At 38.0% G+C, this 19013-nt stretch overlaps 2 protein-coding genes across 3 annotated transcripts in view; one reads left to right on the top strand and one right to left on the bottom strand.

Annotated features, from left to right (window-relative positions):
- Nucleotides 1-2747, bottom strand: part of LOC134806744 (uncharacterized) — a 33980-nt gene extending 31233 nt beyond the window's left edge. Inside the window, exon 1 of the mRNA XM_063780065.1 lies at nt 2482-2747. Within this exon, the coding sequence (XP_063636135.1) occupies nt 2482-2713 (232 nt within the window). The 5' untranslated portion in view covers nt 2714-2747. The remainder of the gene's footprint in view (nt 1-2481) is intronic.
- An 11311-nt stretch (nt 2748-14058) lies between these two features.
- LOC134806605 (uncharacterized) lies at nt 14059-18865 on the top strand. 2 transcript variants are annotated; one of them, XM_063779928.1, is made up of 3 exons: nt 14059-14431; nt 14610-15627; nt 17433-18865. In XM_063779928.1, exons 1-2 carry the CDS (start codon nt 14296-14298, stop codon nt 15617-15619), a joined length of 1146 nt encoding a protein of 381 aa, XP_063635998.1. In that variant the 5' UTR covers nt 14059-14295; the 3' UTR covers nt 15620-15627; nt 17433-18865. The 2 variants fall into 2 exon arrangements, with proteins under 2 accessions (XP_063635998.1, XP_063635997.1); XM_063779927.1 differs by having other exon boundaries at nt 14610-18865.
- The last annotated feature ends 148 nt before the right edge of the window (nt 18866-19013 follow it).

Genomic DNA, 19013 nt, shown 5'->3' with positions numbered 1-19013 from the left:
TGGTATATGAAAAGACATAGAAGCAAGGCAAGCTTGAATACCGCATATTTTATGAAAGGCAGGGCGTGCAATATCTGAGCCGCAATAACAAGAACCTTTATGATAATGTTACCTCCTCGTTACGCGGTAAATACTCGCCTCGTGTCAGGAAATATGAAACACGGACCGAGTTTAAGCTATTTAACGATATTTTAAATAGCGTGCTTAGAAACTAGGTACTAGGGTCCCCGTGCCATAAATATGTTACTACATTTTGGACCTAACAAGGAAGTGCCTACCTATAAAAAAATACAATTCCGACACTCCGATCGAGGTTTCGAGAAAAATTTTGATATAATTTCTTTGACCTTGTCTGTATGGAATTATGTTAGTAAAATTTCAAAAAGTATAAACTAAACTAACATAGGTTATTAAATTTTGAATGCGCGTGTCAGGCTAATAAAATAATAGAGTGCCTTCCGTTTGCGTTGAGATTTCATAGGTTATTTTACTTCAAAGCAATTGAGCGTGTTTCAGCATCACATCCGCTTGGAAACAAACTTTCACGTCCGCATCTGCTTCCGCTAAAGTCATTTCCGTTACAGCCAACCCCGACACATTCCTTCATTCACACGAGTTCGTACACGGGGCAAAGGTGAGAGGGTGAACGTAAGGAAAAGGATCCGTAAAAGGATCACGTTTCAACAGAACTTTAACTCGAATCAATAATGGTTTCTACTTTTAATAAACGTGTAATACGAGTTACAATCAGGTTGTGATCAAATTCACGGAATAATTCGTTTTTTTATTTTCCTTACGCATTTTTATGATAAACCTTTAAAATTCAAACCATTAAGTAATATAATTAAAGAGTCTAATTCGTATAAACTATGTCACTGATTTTCTTTTTATAATACTAATCATATGTAGGTATGTATTAAATGAAAGCTTTTTTACACAAAGTAACGAAGTTAACTAAGTTGACGGAAAAAATACGGTTAACAAGCTCAAATTATTTTACCAGTCCTTACGAAATTACAATCTGTGAACTAAACACAGCTCCTTGACTGAATTTTAAGGATTCACAAATTGTTACTTACATCAATAGTACTAAAACACGCTCTATACCTATAATACCATTAAATTCCGTCCTAACCGTCGCGTCGATTTTCCCCGAGTGTTCTCTGCGTTTGTCCTCATCGATACGAATACCTTTCGACAGACGACTTTCCATCATAATCCTAACTAAACCTTTACCGATACCTATCGACAACGTCGACCAACCGAATGTAACGTCTGCGTATGAAGTGTAAGGTCCATATTGCAATGGATTGTGCTCCCAATTTCAGGAAGACTGTTATCACAGAATCACATGAAGCTTTGTTAAGGCACCCTGTTTTAGTGATAGCAATATACGAATGATGAGCATCATTTTAGAGAATTTAGCGTGCAAAATAGTTAGATTTGAAACAAAATGACACTAAATATGATACTAATAAAACAAAGAGTCAAATATAATGTAAATAACATTATATTTGGGATAGATGGGATGGAAACATGATGCAAACAGTAATATGTCGGGCTCTAGTTAATAAAAATTCACGAACTAAAATCATGTACTTACAATAAGGGACGTTAACAAAACCATTTGCATTGTACAGCGCATGAACAGGCGTTTTATTTCAGCCTAGCTTGTTGACGTTTACCGTTTTGATAATATACGTGAGACTTTAGCCTCGAGACGAGAGGAACAAATTGAACGTAATTGAATGGAGCCTTATATTACCGATCTGGTATTTACGTAATTTATTTTTCAGATAAGAGTTAATATCGGCCAACGAACGATATTTGATTCCGAAAATGATTGAGAATCTCGATTAAATAAGGTAAGTAATGTACTTACTACTTCATATGAATAAAAATGGAAAAACCACCTATTACCTTCTTATAACATTATTAAGTATCCTGCATGAGTTCATCAAGTCGTAGTTGTCATGACAGAAGGACGACGAGTGAAGGCTGTGTCGGGTTTACGTGTAAAGTTTTCCTCATAAGCTCACCGCAGGGCGCTCCCCTATCAATTGCCTTCCCCCTCGGCGCCCACCCGCCCCTCTCCGCAGGCTCCACTAATGATCCCACTTGTTGGGGGCTCAGGGCGGACCTTCGGCCATGTCACTCGGTGAATAACAAATTCTAAGCTGATCCTAGCCCGTAGCGGTCGCTGAACAAATATTAAAGGCCATAAGATTGTCATGCAACTCGCGGCTAGCTGAGCAGACCGCTCGCATTTTGCAATTATTTTCCTTACACACATAAGCTAGCGACATATTTATACCTACATAGATGTTTAATGCCAGAAATAAGTTACGAAGAGAGTACATATTTATGTTTGGTTTGGAGTTAATTAATAAAACTGAATAGAAACAAATCACATTTAGTAGTCTTGCAGGCTTCGGATAAAGCACTAAGGAATAAGTGAGTGGGGTAGAATAAGTTACTTACTATCGAACTGCTGCGTGGCTTGAGCAAGAAGCGAAGCGAAGACTCTATCGGCGAGAGGCGGCGGCTGCGGCGGGCGGTCATCGTCGCTGCTGCTGTAGCGGTCGCCGCTCCACTCCAGCGAGCGTTGGCGGCGCACGCCCGCGCCCGGCGTGCTGCCCAAGCCGCCGGACAGACCGCTCAGCGAGCCGGCCTTGCTGCGCCGGCCGGCCCGCTCCATCCTAGTCGTACTCATGCCATTTCATCAGAGCATCTGTGGACAACAACATACAAATCAGTGTTGGCCGAACGTTAATGCAATTGACCATTAAAAATTAACCATTGAAAAGGTTAATTGCCATTAACCATTAACCATTGAAGGAAAATTAATTATCAATTGCATTGAGCATCAATTTGCATTAATATTAATTTATTTTGAACCACTAACAATTAAAAAGAATTAATGGTTATTGCTTTACAAACCATTAAAAATTAAATCAATTTTGAATGAAAATTAAAGATGTGATTGATAATTAACAATTTACAAGAATAAATATCGTAATTTTATAAAGGCGTCCAAGGGATGGTGGTGTGTTCCCACTTCATTGGAGTGGGGACAAATGGGAACACACCAATAACGGGTGTATTCTTATTTTTCCCCGCCGGGAACAGATGGGAATAGGCGCTGTATATAAAACATTTCCATTTGTCCCTTCTCATGTATGGCGTAAGAAACGTGGATAGGGGACAAATGGGAATACACCAATAATGCACCCATTATAACCAATAATAGGTTTATTCCCATTTGTCCCCGCGGGGAACATATAGGAAAAGACTGCATATAAATATTTCCCATTTGTCCTCACCTTATTGGTGTGGTGACAAATGGGAATACATCATTTTCCGATGTTTTCCCATTTGTTCCCATCTGGAACAGATGGAATAGGCGCTGCATATAAATCCCATTTGGCCCCGTTTCCCATTTGTCACCACACCAATAAGGTGGGGACAAATGGAAACACATCATTTTCCGATGTTTTCTCATTTGTTCCCATCTGAAACAGATGGAATAGGCGCTGCATATAAATCCCATTTGTCCCCGTTTCCCATTTGACTCCACACCAATAAGGTGGGGACAAATGGGAACACATCATTTTCCGATGTTTTCCCATTTGTTTCCACCTGGAACAGGTGGAATAGGCGCTGCATATAAATCCCATTTGTCCCCGTTTCCCATTTCCCGGTGCGGACAAGTGGGAATACGCCCGATATTGGTGTTCCCATTTGTACCCATCCCGATAAGGTGGGGACAAATGGAAAATATTTTTATGCAGAGTGTTCCGATATGTTCCCCACGAAGACAAATGGGAATTCACCCATTATTGGTAATTATTGGTAATAATGGGTGCATTATTGGTGTATTCCCATTTGTCCCCGATTCGCGTGACCTACGCCATGCATGAAGCTGGGACAAATGGGAATGTTTTATATGAAAGAATATGAACGGCGAAGAACAATAGTCATACACCCGTCCGATATTAGTGTTCCCATTTGTTGCCGCTCCAAAGAGATGGGGAAAAATGGAAAATATTTCTATGCAACGTCTTTTCCTATATGTTTCTCGCGGGGACAAATGGGAATACACTCATTATAGGTGTATTCCTATTTGTCCCTGTCATATGTCAGTTGGAGACAAATGGGAAACGGGGACAAGTGCGATTTATATGCAGAGCCTATTCCATCTGTTCCAGGTGGGAACGAATGGGAAAACATCGGAAATGATGTGTTCCCATTTGTCCCCACCTTATTGGTGTGGAGTGAAATGGGAAACGGGGACAAATGGGATTTATATGCAGCGCCTATTCCATCTGTTTCAGGTGGGAACAAATGGGAAAACATCGGAAGATGATCTGTTCCCATTTGTCCCCACCTTATTGGTGTGAAGACAAATGGGAAACGGGGACAAATGGGATTTATATGCAGCGCCTATTCCATCTGTTCCAGGTGGGAACAAATGGGAAAACATCGGAAAATGATATATTCCCAAATGGGAATAAACCCATTGCCCATGCATAATGGGTGCATTATTGGTGTATTCCCATTTGTCTCCACGAGAAACATATAGGAAAAGACGTTGCATAGAAATATTTTCCATTTTCCCCCATCTCATTGGAGCGGGGACAAATGGGAACACTAATATCGGGTGTATCCCTATTGTTCTCCGCCGTTCATATTCTTTCATATAAAACATTTCCATTTGTCCCAGCTTCATGCATGGCGTAGGTCACGCGAATCGGGGACAAATGGGAATACACCAATAATGCACCCATTATTACCAATAATTACCAATAATGGGTGAATTCCCATTTGTCTTCGTGGGGAACATATGGGAAGACCCTGCATAAAAATATTGTCCATTTGTCCCCACCTTATTGGGATGGGTACAAACGGGAACACCAATATCGGGCGTATTCCCACTTGTCTGCACCGGGAACAGATGGGAATAGGCGCTGCATATTTATAAATAATTCCCATTTGTCCCCACCTCATGAATGGCGACGGTCAGTTGTGGCCTTTCCCTAAATTTTCCAACCAAAACGTCGTGTGTCTATGTTGCTCCAAACTGGAGTTCCACTAGGTACCTACTGCCAGGGTTCAGGGTCATGTTGTTGAGTCTCATGTTAAAATATGTATCACGATCTGATAATTCACTGAAGCTTGTATTAATATGGTTATTTTTTTATTTATAATTTTAATAGTTCCAAGCAAAAGTAACATTAATTATTAGTTTATGAAAAAAATTATTTAATTCCATTAAACGTTAATGCAGTTGAGAGTAATTCTAATTAATTTTTTGAAACTTTAATGCCATTAAATAGGCAATTAGATTGACAATCAATGTAATTAAATTCTCATCTCAAAATTCAATTCTAACTAATTTTAATTATATTGATGCGTAATGCAATTGATTAATTGCGGAATTAATGGTTAATGCAATTGATTAATTGTTAATTAGAATTAACCAATACGGCCAACACTGATACAAATTATAAAAGTATACCCAAGCAATGTAAATAGGCAATATCAGCCCGATATTGTTATCATAATGGTTTTTACGGTTAAATACAATTTTAATAACTTTTACTTCATCATCTTCCTTGCGTTATCCCGGCATTAGGCCACGGCTCATAGGAGTCTGGGGTCCGCTTGCTAATCCCAAGAATTAATTATTTTGTGATGTACTGCAAATTTCAGGTACTCGGATTTTTTCTTTACTTCTGCTACATGTCATTCCTTCTTGCCATATTTCATAATTCTAGGTTACTTATACGGAGCCTTATACTCGTACCTACATGCGCCATAAACGGAGCATGAATGGCCTTATCTTACTGCGTTTACTTTTTCACTGCTCAAAAGGGTATGAGACCAGAGTATTTGATTGACAGACGGACAGAGATACGGACAACAAAGTGATCCTATACCTAAGGGTTCCTTGTGACTACATTCAGATATCTATGTTTATAGGGAATAATTTTTTTCGCGATAGCAACACTTAAAAATAACAGACTGTATTTGCCGTAACAAATTTAAATCGAAAACCAGCAATGTTTCTTATCACGAAAGAAATTGATATACAATCTTCTTTTTCTTCAGTAAATTACAAAAGCATATTATTATTGTTTGTTAACGGAAACGTTCGTTTAATAAATACCTTATCAGCCACGAAGGGCTGCGTAAGCCCCTGCTCAAAACAAAGAATCGACACGATATTTTATCGAAGCGGTAACGACTTCGTGAACGGAAAAGAACAACTGTAATAAAGAGCCTACAAGTTGTTTGGTTAGCGACCCAATATAAATAGGAAGTTGGCGGGCGTGCGTGGAGCCTAATCCAGTGGATCGCGGCGCGACGCTGCCCGCGGCGCGGCCTACCAGCACGGACCGCAATTCTCCTATTGACTCAGTTAGTTTCACTGCAAACTTCTCTTTGCTCTCCTGTCACTTTGTGTATGCTATTTCCTTGGTTGAAAGACTGGCCGCATTTAATAGGCAGACTTTATAACGTTCTCCCCAAGTTAATATTTAAATGCGGTCCTTCTACTCGTAATGCAAAAGTTTGCTCGTACTTTTGCAGTACAAATTGAATTTCCTGGCATTTTCAGTTGAAAGGATTATTTTGGCGTAATAAGTCAAAACATTGAGAGCAACTATAAAATTACACATGTATTTTTACTTGTTACTTTGAGGCCCCGTATCATTGTTCAGACTATTCTACGTTTGAAAAACTCAAGGGACAGCCGCTATCTTGGAAATTGAGGAATTTTTGTTTCTGAAATATATAGGGACTACAATTAAAATATTGTAGTCCCTAATTAAAATATTCTGATATATATTTTGATATTTACAAAAACATCACTTATTCTATGCTGCCGACAGATAATTCACATTTCAATAGTACTCGTAACGCTGCTGGAGGTAGTCAAAGAATTTAATTACAGTGATATTTCGTAACTTGTCACACTTATAATCATTATGCAAGTCGCTAGGGACCTCGTTCTATTGTCATTGCGACAAAGGTACAAAATGGTACTGAAATTAAAATCCTTGGCCATACAAACAGCAAAACTCTTAACTGTCCATCGGTGGACCTTAGGCCTTTTGTTATAAGGTTTTAAAAATAAATAAATAAATATAAATATAAATAAATATATTTATTACGCAAATTGACTAAGCCCCACGGTAAACTCAAGACAGCTTGTGTTGTGGGTACTCAAACAACGATATATATAATATATAAATACTTAAATACATAGAAAACAACCATGACTCAGGAACAAATATCTGTATCATCATACAAATAAATGCCCTTACCAGGATTCGAACCCGGGACCATCGGCTTCATAGGCAGGGTCACTAGGCCAGACCGGTCGTCAAAACGAACGGTGGTTTAACGATGGACATTTAACCGTGTGGACAATGGTGGGTACTGTAACTCATATGAAGTTCGAAATTTATTAGCCGTAATCTTATGAAATACAAGCTCGCAATCGTCGAATAACTTTTTCCAATTTTGCATTCCAGTGAGTAAGTAGTTCAGCTGTCAAAAGACTTGACAGACAAAATACTTTTTCTCAAAAATGGACGGCAAAGTCGACTTTGCCGTTTAAAAAATAGGTTGCGAAGCGCGTAGTTTATGGTCAGTCAAAAATTAAAAAGTTAAAAACATTGCAGTCTCGATTTTGGGACTGCAATGTTGCATACAAATTCCATTATTTGTCGAGTTCCAAACTTTTTAAAAGTTGAAATGGCCATATCAAATGAAGGCACAGGCCCATTAAACAGCCAAACAGATGATTAGTACCGCGACTATTTAGCTGTCTCAAATAGGTTGGCGTATTTTCGGCAGAAAAATACACTTTTATTTTTTTATTAAAAAAATAAAAAGGCGGCAAAGCTAATTTATTTTCAATTGTTTCTACTTTTTTCTGTGAAAATATATACGTAAGAAAGTTGCTTTTGTAAAATATTTCTATGATATTTATATTTCTTGCACCATTTTTGAGAAAAGCACTATATATGACTCGGCTGGAAGGCTACTTGCTGGCTTCGGATTCAATTAAACGGACTCCCAAGGTCGTCCGTTTAAAACGAATCCTCAGCCTGCAAGTAGCTACTTCCGAGCCTCGACAATAATGTACTATTAATCTTGTTTGTCCTATAAAAAAATACGAGTATTTATTTCAAAATATGGATTCGAAAAAGGCATTAATGGCAACTTCTATATGAATGTAACAATAAAACGTTAAACAGTATCGAGCCCGGGGCCCGCGCAACAATTGTTAAGGCTAGCTGCACTCATTTCTCATTTCGTATAGACTAAATAAACAGAGGCGGTTTCATTAGAGATTCGCCGACATTCCATAGAGCTAGGAATCATAAAGACTTATGGTTATTTAAATATCTTCATTTAAAATATCGTCTTCATTACTAGTGCTATTGAAAGTAGCCCAAAAATGTAATGTTTAGTTTTTATAGTTGCCCAATTTCACATAGTAGGTTTAGTAAGGAACACAAATGTATGGAAGTGCATGCACTTTAGTCTCAGGCGATGCCGCTTGGCACGATTGTTCCTTAGGTCAAACAAAGTTCATCTGGCCCGGTAACCAGGAGATCGTACAATGCAGACCCCCCAAAATGGGGGGGGTGAAAGGGTCGGCTCCCTAGGTCCAATTTATGCTATATTCCTTCCTAGTCTTAGCAACTAGGGCAAGTTATATATCATTTTCGTATAAATTACTTACTACTACACAGTAGATGTCGCTGTTTTAGCGGCTACTTCGCGCTGTTAAGATTTTCCTACAGCCCCTTATAGTAAAGGTTTCGGAATAAATGACTTAACCCTTAAACAGGCCTGACGCATGTTTTACTTTTGATTACTGATTCGGGTAGGTACAGGGTTTCTGGTTTCTCGACCTTTTTTATTTCTCGAGGCACGGGAATTCTCGACCAAGATTTCTCGAGTTTCTCGAGTACTACGAGAAATTTTGAAAGTTTCAAAAGACACAATGTTATTTTAAATTGTTTGCTTTATGTATTACAAATCAGACTCATAGGAGGGTGAGATCAATAATTCAAACAAATGATAAATTTTTAGTTACCATAAATTGCACTTATAATCAAAAATTCAACAAAAAAAATATAGCTGCAGGATTCGCACGCGCCAACGGTGACATTCTATAGTGTATTTCTTTAGGTATTTAACAAAATGTAAACAAACCACAATATGGTATTTTATAAGTCAAGAATATTAAAGTCAATTAATTTCAATCGATGTGACAAACTTACAGTTTTACTACGTAATATTAATACTTACTCAATGTAACAATGAAGCTGCTAAAATTGTGCTATTTTGCATAGGTAGGTATAGGTTAGATTTATAATATTTTTTATTTTCAACACAATATGAAAATCGGTTGAAGCCAGAACGATAGGGGACGGATCAATGCAGTTTTCTATTTGGTTGGTTCACTAATAAATGTTTTGAGTACCTGAAAATGCAAAAGAAATCTTCTTTACTTTATTTTGGCTACCTAAAGAAATACACTTTTGACACATCACGTGTTATACGCGTGAATTATTACTTACCTATAACAAGAGATTTATTTCTCGAGTTCTCGAGGCATTGAGTTTTTTTTTCCCGTCTCGACGAAGGACAAATTTCTCGAGTTTTCTCGCCTCGAGAATTCTCGAGCTTCTAAACCCTAGGTAGGTAATAGTTTTAAAAGAAAAGTAATTTCTTGATTTTTTTTATTATCACTTATTCAATAAAAAAAAACCCGGTGGTTTTTATATGCCCACTGCCCGTTACCAATGGTGCTACGTGGTCCTTATGTGGCCACTGCCTTGTTAGCAATACCGAGTAGTTTTAAGGGTAAGTCACGTGCATATCACATTTACACTTGCGTTACAAAATGCACTAACTGCCAGCACTTGCTTGGCTCGCGCCGATGTCGTGACTCGTAAGATTGACCATTGAATCAATATTTAATTTAAAAACCAAAGGAAAATATATTACTTTTGTACTATGAGGGTTCATTTATACTAATAAATCTTACCCTTATAAACGTAAACTCCACTCCGTTTCATGTAAACTCCATGCAGTGGCCACTTAGAAACCACATGAACGTGCCCAATACGGGCAGAGGGCTCATACGAACCACAAATTTTAGAGCGAATATTTTATCAGAAAACAATAAATAAGGTAAATTATGACTTACTACTCATACATTATCTAATATTCTACCAAAAAAATACAACACAAAATACTTACAGTATTTTTTTTCGGCGTAGCGAACTTTTATAGCGGGAGAAACGTACAAAAACGGCCATTTGTTGTCGATTGGAAATTAACAACTAAAATGTCAAAGAAATTTGTTTTGACACCTCCCATTTTTTTACGTTCGGAAATCACCCACTTTATAGACTTTACGGCAATGACATTTTGCGGTCGTTGTATTTACTCTGATCGTCAAAAAAAAATCATTTGTTATGTGGTACCTAGATACACAACCTGTTTAAGGGTTAAATGAGTATTAAGATGTCAAGTGAAGTGTTTCATTACAAAAGTTAGGAAGTGCAGTGCAGTGTAGTGAGTGTACTGCCTTTGTGTGATGTAGATCTCGCGAACTCCCATGGCTCCGCCGTTTTGTAAAAATTGTGAACACTGAATCGACAAAAATCTATTACGAATGTGCTCACCAAATTTGGCAAGAAATGATTGAAAATACATTAAAACATCCGAACGTACAAAAGGTGATAAGATTTATTCAATGACAAAACTTATAAACTATTATTTAAGTTAAGTAAAAACTAAATAAAATAATACTAATAAAATATATAAAACTTACCCACCTGTCTTAGGTCCCCCAGGTCTGTCCCCTGCGGAAGGGTGCCCATAAGACTGGCTACATTCCCACGCTGAATAGCTATGCCTATTTTTTGACCTAGGAATGAGCCAGCCCTAGGGTCACCCGTGGTTTCAAATAGTCTGTTTTTTTAGGCACTGAAAAACATAAAAAAAAAATTGCGCAAGCTGAATCGGAGACCTTCGCTTGCGCTCGGTCAGTTATAAATTATAACTTATTAATATTCATTATCTTTTGCCTTCAAAGTGTATGTAGCTTTTTATAAAAAAAAACGATACAAGTAGGAAAAGTAATTAATAGTAAACCTACTATTACTAAAGTAGAAGATAACTATCAAATAAGAATGAAAGTACAGGTTGCTGTTATTTTATAGCGATATTTTTTTTGTTGTAGCTATGAGTACCTATGAGTAGAACCAAAAATAGACTTCTGCAATATCCTACATTACAAAACATAAATAAAATATTCCCTAATTATATCGCTTATAAATAGTTATAATGAACCAAGAGTATCTATCGCAGTAATCGAAGACAAAACTAAAAGGATAAATAAGTTTTTTCGATTTCATTTCTGTATCTAAACAATTGTCTCTTGAGGTGGGCATTGAAGGGATACCTACACATCGCGTTTTCTTCCCGTGCCATCCGGAGTACCACAAGAGTCACACCTTAGCCAGCTCCTTTTTGTCTTGTATGTCAACGACATGGCTAATTGTTTTCTAAACTCAAAACACCTAATTTATACAGATGACACGAAAATATACAAGTCTGTTGTTTCGAAAGCGGATTGCCTTTTATTGCAATAAGACCTAGATCGCTGTTCCCTATATTGTTCAAATAACAACCTATTTCTTAACCCTGACAAATGTTTTGCATGTTGGCTACGCACCCTGAGATTATCTTATTTCCTGGCCGAGGTATGCATAGTGCATACTACTTTTCTGAATACTGACGGAGCCGGAAATCGGCAACTTCGTTTAGCGCAGCGGACCGGAAGTTGTCGCTTTTCGAGCGGAGAACAGAAAATATTCATGGTAAATACCCCGTTTTCAATAATTTGTATAATGAAATTGACCATTTTAGCGTCGAAACGCATATTTTATTGCCGCGTCTATTAATTCATCGGTCGACAGACGCCGGCTAATGGCGCGTCTGATAGACCGCTCGGTTTAATATAAAGTGGATTCCCTGTTTACCCGCCGCGTTGCGTCGTTCATAATCGCGCCAGCAGCCAACGATTTCAAAAGTAAAGATCTTTACTTTTGAAATCGTTCATATAATTCCGACCGAACATTTTCGTTTGGTGAGCACCAGTGGAATGGCACAACGCGATTGGTTTTGATGCTGAGTTCGCGTCACGCGCGATTGGTTCGCATTCGTGTGCTCACCAGTGTGTTGACCTTATTCTTGGTGCCTGAAGGCCCGTCTTTACCAAGTAATACCTATATAGCTGACAGACTCTTTGTAACACGATTCATTGATTTTGTGTCGGGATTTATGACTATAATACTTAGATACATCCATTTATAAAAAGGATTTGACTCAAGACTGACAACTCGTCTTTTAAGTGCAGTCTCGTAAAAAAGATTTGAATTCATCAAATTAGGACTCGTAGATCGTAGAAATACTACAAGGATTCTTTCGCGTCACGTATAAAATAAGTGTCAGGCCAATGGGGAGCACGACAAGCATTTGAAATACGACCCGCACGCCAGCGGGCTGTATTAAAACTGCATCTTACGCTCGCTGACCTTCTTCAGACATCTAGTTTACATACTCAAAATAAATGTTCAGAGCATGCAGGCTCAGTTTCCTTTACAAACTTGATGCCCGTTTATATTAAACGCTGGCTTATTGAGCGAAGGCTGCCTCGTGAAACGTGCATGTTTATAGAGTTTTTCACTGCTTCACTTTGCCTTAAATTTCTAGCAATATCTATATATAGAGATGACTGTCACACTAGCCCGTTTTATTAAAGTGTGATATTTTATAGCGAAAACTTAAACTCACCATTGACACATCACGCCTATAAGCAGAACTGAGTTGAATGTGTTGTAAGGTCTACCATAATGTGATCTAATTTGAAAATTTTGACTCGTTTACACTACACGCCAATAAATAGAGGACTACTTTGCTGTCTCCTACAGTCGTGCAGTCGTATTAGTACGTAATAAAATTATAATGTAACAAATAAAATAGAGTCAGACCACACTAAGTTTTAATCCCAAGTGTTATGTTATGTCAAATACCTCTATGGCGCTCCTGAGAGACATTGTCAGTATTTCCACTGCCTAGCTAGGTGACTCCAAGCGCCGAGTTTTACTATGATAGACGAGGTAAGATGACTATAGCGAAGAAAGTTTTCCACAAACAGATTGTATTTGAAACAGTGGCGTATATAATTGTAAGATTCGAGCCGTGATCAGTCTTAGAAGTTCCCTCGGGCCGAGTTAGAATTTTAATCACGTAAGATACAGGTCAGCACTGCACGTCGTGTGCAGAATTCGCTGCAATCTCAGCGATGCGCACCGCTGTAAGGGTTAATAAATAAATAAAATAAAATAGCCTTTATTTTTAGCTTCGCATTGCATTACAATAAAGAAATAATAATAATAATCTAGAGTATTAATTTAGTAATAACCATAATGTCAATGAAAGAATTAAAATGTCATGCATTAAATTAATAAATATTTTTTAGCTAGGTGCCCATTTATAGGCAAAGGCCTCCTCCATAAGGGTTAGGTACTCGCAGCTGTAAGGGTTACACTAAGGTATCACGCGTGGGCCTTTACTTTAATTCTTTTTTCATTTCTCATGCTCTGTAATTGGCTCGTTGTTTATCTACGTTTCGGAAAGTAGTACAACTTTTAGGTTCAAACCTACTGTGCAAAAAGCATGTCATTTATTTATTTAATCTTTATTGCGCAGTACATGAAGGTACAAATGGCGAACTTAATGCCTCAAAGGCATTCTCTACCAGTCAACCAATCGGCTAAACCAGAAAGATTAAGTAGGTGCAGTGTCTTAAATAGTAAATGAAATTGTAAACAAGACATGAATATTAAACTATATTGATAAAATTACACATATACTACTTAATACAAATAGACATATCGGCACTACTTTGAAATAAACTCGTATCTTGTTCTGTCAATCAAAAGAAAAATGTTGTATTATGTTTCACAGCTTCATTCTTTGCGATTTATTAGTGTTTACATATTGTAGTAGCATTACCAAGCACTAGCCTTGCACGGTTTGTTGAAAGTTTTTTTTTTTTTTTTTTTAAACCTGGCAACACTTGTTTTTCCCACCACCAATCCAACGTGGCGCTGGTGCAGTCCGCCATTCCTCATTCTGTATTTCCGTGCTCAAGCCTTCGCACGTGTCTCAAGTCCGCCGCAAAAGTCTTCCAACATGGGCAAGAGGAAGGAAGAGCTCCGAGACGACGAGATACGAAGAAAAATACAAAAATTGGAAAATAAATTGGCGAAAAAACCCGCTAGACGTCGAATTATATACTCATCATCCGATTCTTCTGCAGAATCAGACGGTAAGCTATGACTTCTACGGATGCATATTGCTAAAATGGCAAATATCATCACGTTACATATTAAAATGGATTAGTGATGCGAGCAACCAAACCGGGTTGTCTTCGTCACAATTTATGTGATACGTTACTGCTAACAGGGCAGGTACTGTCACTAATTGAAACCTTTTCATTATTCCAGACGCCGCAAATCAAGTTGCGGCACGCAAAGTAACTACAGTGGCCATGGTCCACGACGAGGCCTCGCAAAACTCACCTCGTGTCACGTCGCCACGTGCCGTCTCGCCGCCGCCACCGCGCTCGCCGCAAGACATGCCGTCGCCCCCGGAGCAGCCGACGCCAGCTCAAACTGACACCGAGACCGAAGAACCTAATCCGGAAGAACAACAACTCGACGACGAGATTTTGTCATTACTGGGTGACGCCCCAAAAAGTGACCATCAATTTGGGCCACCTATGCACAAGGACATTGCCAGTCGATGGCAAGAGATACTTTTAAAGGGTTTGGACAAAGAAACGAAAGAAAAACTATTAAAACAGTATGTGATCCCTAAAAACTGTGACATGCTTTTAGCCCCCAAACTAAATCCCGAAGCAAAAGCTGCTTTGTCAGATGGATCGGTAAAACGTGACTTCTGTATTATGCAAAAGCAAAATCAGGTGGGCGTGGCCCTTGCTGCCCTGGCCTCTCTTACAGAATTAATAATTTCAGGAGAGAATAATAAGCAAAATCTTCTTAAGCCCCTGAGTGACGCATGTCGAATTCTGTGCGATAGCCATCACAGTGAAACAGCGACGAGACGCCACTTCGTCTTAACCGCAACAGATGCTGCTCTTAAAGAAACGTTGGTTGAAACAAAGAGAGATCAATTTTTGTTTGGCGAAAACGTGAGCGAGAAATTAAAAGTAGCCAAAAGCATCCAAAAGACCGGGGAGTCATTAAAACAACAACAAAAGTCGGTATTTAACAAAAATAATTTTATTGCAAACAAAGGTCATTTAAACTTCAAGCCGTATCGCAGGACGGACCACAAGCCAGGCGCCAGCACGGCGCGCACAGCTCGCGCACCTCGCGCACCTCAGCGCTACCAGCCCAGCGCGAGCAGCTACTCGTACCGAGATCGCCGGGCGCCAGCACCGAGTCGAGCCCGCTCGCCGCCGCCGAGACGCAACACCCACTATCGGAGATAGACTACGAGGTACGGTACGCTGGTAGACTTCGGTGTTATTATAATGAATGGACTAAAATAACTGATGATCCAGTCATTTTATCTTGGCTTAAAGGTTATTTAATACCCTTTACTTCCACGCCCCATCGCCCCGATACCCCCCGTGTCTACCCTAAAACTGACCAAGAGCATCAGGATTTTCTAAAGTCAATAAACTCATTACTTGACATCAACGCGATTTCAAAGTGTGATCACGTTGATGACGAATTTATATCCACAGTCTTCCTTGTGCCTAAACCGAATGGCGACAAACGCTTCATATTAAATTTAAAATGTTTAAATAAATTCGTAGATACAAAACATTTTAAAATGGAGGATTACCGTACCGCCTCTAAATTTATTACCAATTACTGTTACATGGCATGTATAGATTTAAAGGATGCATACTTTTTACTACCCGTTCATGAATCTCATCGGAAGTATTTGCGTTTTGTGTATGACAATATTTTATATCAATTTAATTCCTTACCATTCGGTTTAAGCTCCAGCCCGTATGTGTTTACTAAATTAATGAAACCCGTAATGGAATATTTAAGATCACAAGGTTTGCTTTCAGTCATATACTTGGATGACATTTTCCTGATTGGCACTTCATACTCTGAATGTAAAACTAATGTTAACATAACCAAAAACACTTTAGAAAGGCTTGGTTTCTTGCTAAACTTCGATAAAAGTTGTTTGGTCCCAAAAATGGAATGCAAATTCCTTGGTTTTGTCTTTGACTCCCAAAACATGATTATGAAACTTCCTGACACTAAAAGAATAAAAATTAAAGAAAAGTTGCAGGCATTATTAAATATCCATAGGTGTACACTACGTGACTTTGCAAGATTTCTAGGTCTTTTAGTGTCGGCATGTCCAGCAATTCAATATTCGCGGCTTTACACCAAGGAATTTGAGCATTTCAAGTATTCATGTTTATTAAATAATCCTAGTTACGAGCAAAGTGTACGAATACCCGCAGTATTAAAAAATGACATGTTTTGGTGGCTCAATAACATAGATCAGGGTTATACCCCTCTATGCGTAGAAGAATATAACTTAGAAATTTTTTCAGATGCGTCTACGACTGGCTGGGGTGCCTATTGTGATAACAATAAAACCTATGGCCATTGGAAAGACGATGAAATTAATTTACACATTAACGAGCTAGAAATCAAGGCTGCTTTCTTTGCACTCAAAAGTTTCGCAAGAAACCTAAATGACTGTAGAATTCTTTTACGCATAGATAACGTTACTGCAATTTCCTGCATTAATAGAATGGGCAGCATACAGTTTAGACATTTAAATAAGATTGCCAGAGAAATTTGGGAATGGTGCGAATGTCGTAAAATATTTATTTTTGCATCTTACATTAAGTCAAATGAGAATTGTGAAGCAGATTCAATGTCACGTAAAAAGTTTAACGATATTGAATGGGAATTAAATGATTATGCATTTAACGAAATAACATCAAATTACGGGTACCCGGAGATTGATTTGTTCGCTAGTCGTCACAACGCTAAATGCCCGATTTATGTGACGTGGAAAAATGATCCCGATGCCTGGGCTATAGATGCATTTACGATCTCTTGGAAAGATAAATATTTTTACGCGTTTCCACCATTCGCGTTACTTGCTAAAACAATGCAAAAAATAATAACTGACAAAGCTGAGGGCATAGTAGTTGTACCATATTGGCCGATGCAACCATGGTTTCCGTTATTTAAAAAACTAACTGTTTCTGAATATATTACTTTTGAACCCAATGCTAAATTATTAATATCTCCTTTCAGGACGAGTCACAACCTACACAAGACCCTCAAACTGGTTGCCGCGAAGCTTTCAGGCAAGCATTACTGAAAAAGTCCCTATCGATTAGATGCATAGAAATAATGTTAGCATCCCTATCAGTTTCTACATATAAGCAATATGACGGATGTATTAAAAAGTGGATATCCTATTGTAAGAATATAAGTGTTGATTATACAAATCCATCTGTTCCTCAAATTGTTGATTTCTTAACAGAGGTGTTTGATAACGGGGCACAATATGGTACAATTAACAGCTACAAATCTGCTTTGTCGTTAATATTAGGTGAAATTGTTAATCATGAAATAATAAAACGTTTTATGAAAGGTGTTTTTAAGCTCAGACCTTCAAAACCCAGGTACAATGTAACATGGGACCCTAATATTGTCTTAAATTATTTGTCACACAAATGGCCTAATGAAACTCTGAGCTTAGAAATCCTAGGTAAAAAGTCTTTAACTTTATTAGCCTTAGTAACAGCACATCGTGTACAAACCCTCTCTTTGATAAAGATAAGTAATATCAAGGTCAACACTCCTGTCGATATAACTATACATATCCCAGATTCTATAAAAACAACAAAGCCAAACTCCTACCAGCCCATTTTACGTTTACCGTATTTTGACACACGTCCAGAGATTTGTCCAGCAAGGTGTCTTGAAGCGTATATCAATAAAACAACAACACTTCGTAAAGAACACGATTATTTATTTATTAGTCATAGAAGGCCACATAATAAGTTATCACCACAAACACTCAGTCACTGGATAAAAAACACTCTTAGCTTCTCTGGAATAGACACGTCTATATTTAGTGCCCATAGCACAAGGCACGCTGCTACTACTTCGGCTAATAAACGTGGAGTCTCCTTAGATTTAATTAGGAAAACTGCAGGCTGGACTGATTCCTCCTCGGTATTCGCAAAATATTACAACAAAGAGATTATTGTTGATCCCAATCAATTTGCGATGTCTGTTCTGTCGTCGAATAACCTGTAATAATAATTAAGAATAAGAATAAATATGACATTGATTATAAAATAACATAAGTACTTGCTACGATGTTAATGGTTTAAATAAATGGAATAAAAAATACATACCTTACTGATTGTTATTATTTTTTAACCCTTTTGTTTCATATTTATTAATTTGTCTCTGAACATCCTACAATATGTAAACACTAATAAATCGCAAAGAATGAAGCTGTGAAACATAATTAAAAATCAAACGAACTTACCAAGTGAAGTTCGATGATAATTATGTGAACAGCTTCATTCGACGCGATTTATGCATACCCTCCCAAATATAAAAAATCCCTACCCTATAAATATGAAACAAATTGCTATAAACAAAATGAGGAATGGCGGACTGCACCAGCGCCACGTTGGATTGGTGGTGGGAAAAACAAGTGTTGCCAGGTTTAAAAAAAAAAAAAAAAAACTTTCAACAAACCGTGCAAGGCTAGTGCTTGGTAATGCTACTACAATATGTAAACACTAATAAATCGCGTCGAATGAAGCTGTTCACATAATTATCATCGAACTTCACTTGGTAAGTTCGTTTGAT

The sequence above is a fragment of the Cydia splendana genome, chromosome 3, assembly GCF_910591565.1.
Source record: "Cydia splendana chromosome 3, ilCydSple1.2, whole genome shotgun sequence".
NCBI classification, from domain to species: Eukaryota; Metazoa; Arthropoda; class Insecta; order Lepidoptera; family Tortricidae; genus Cydia; species Cydia splendana.
Note: the sequence above shows the minus strand (reverse complement) of the source record. Positions and strands in the feature narration are given on the sequence as shown.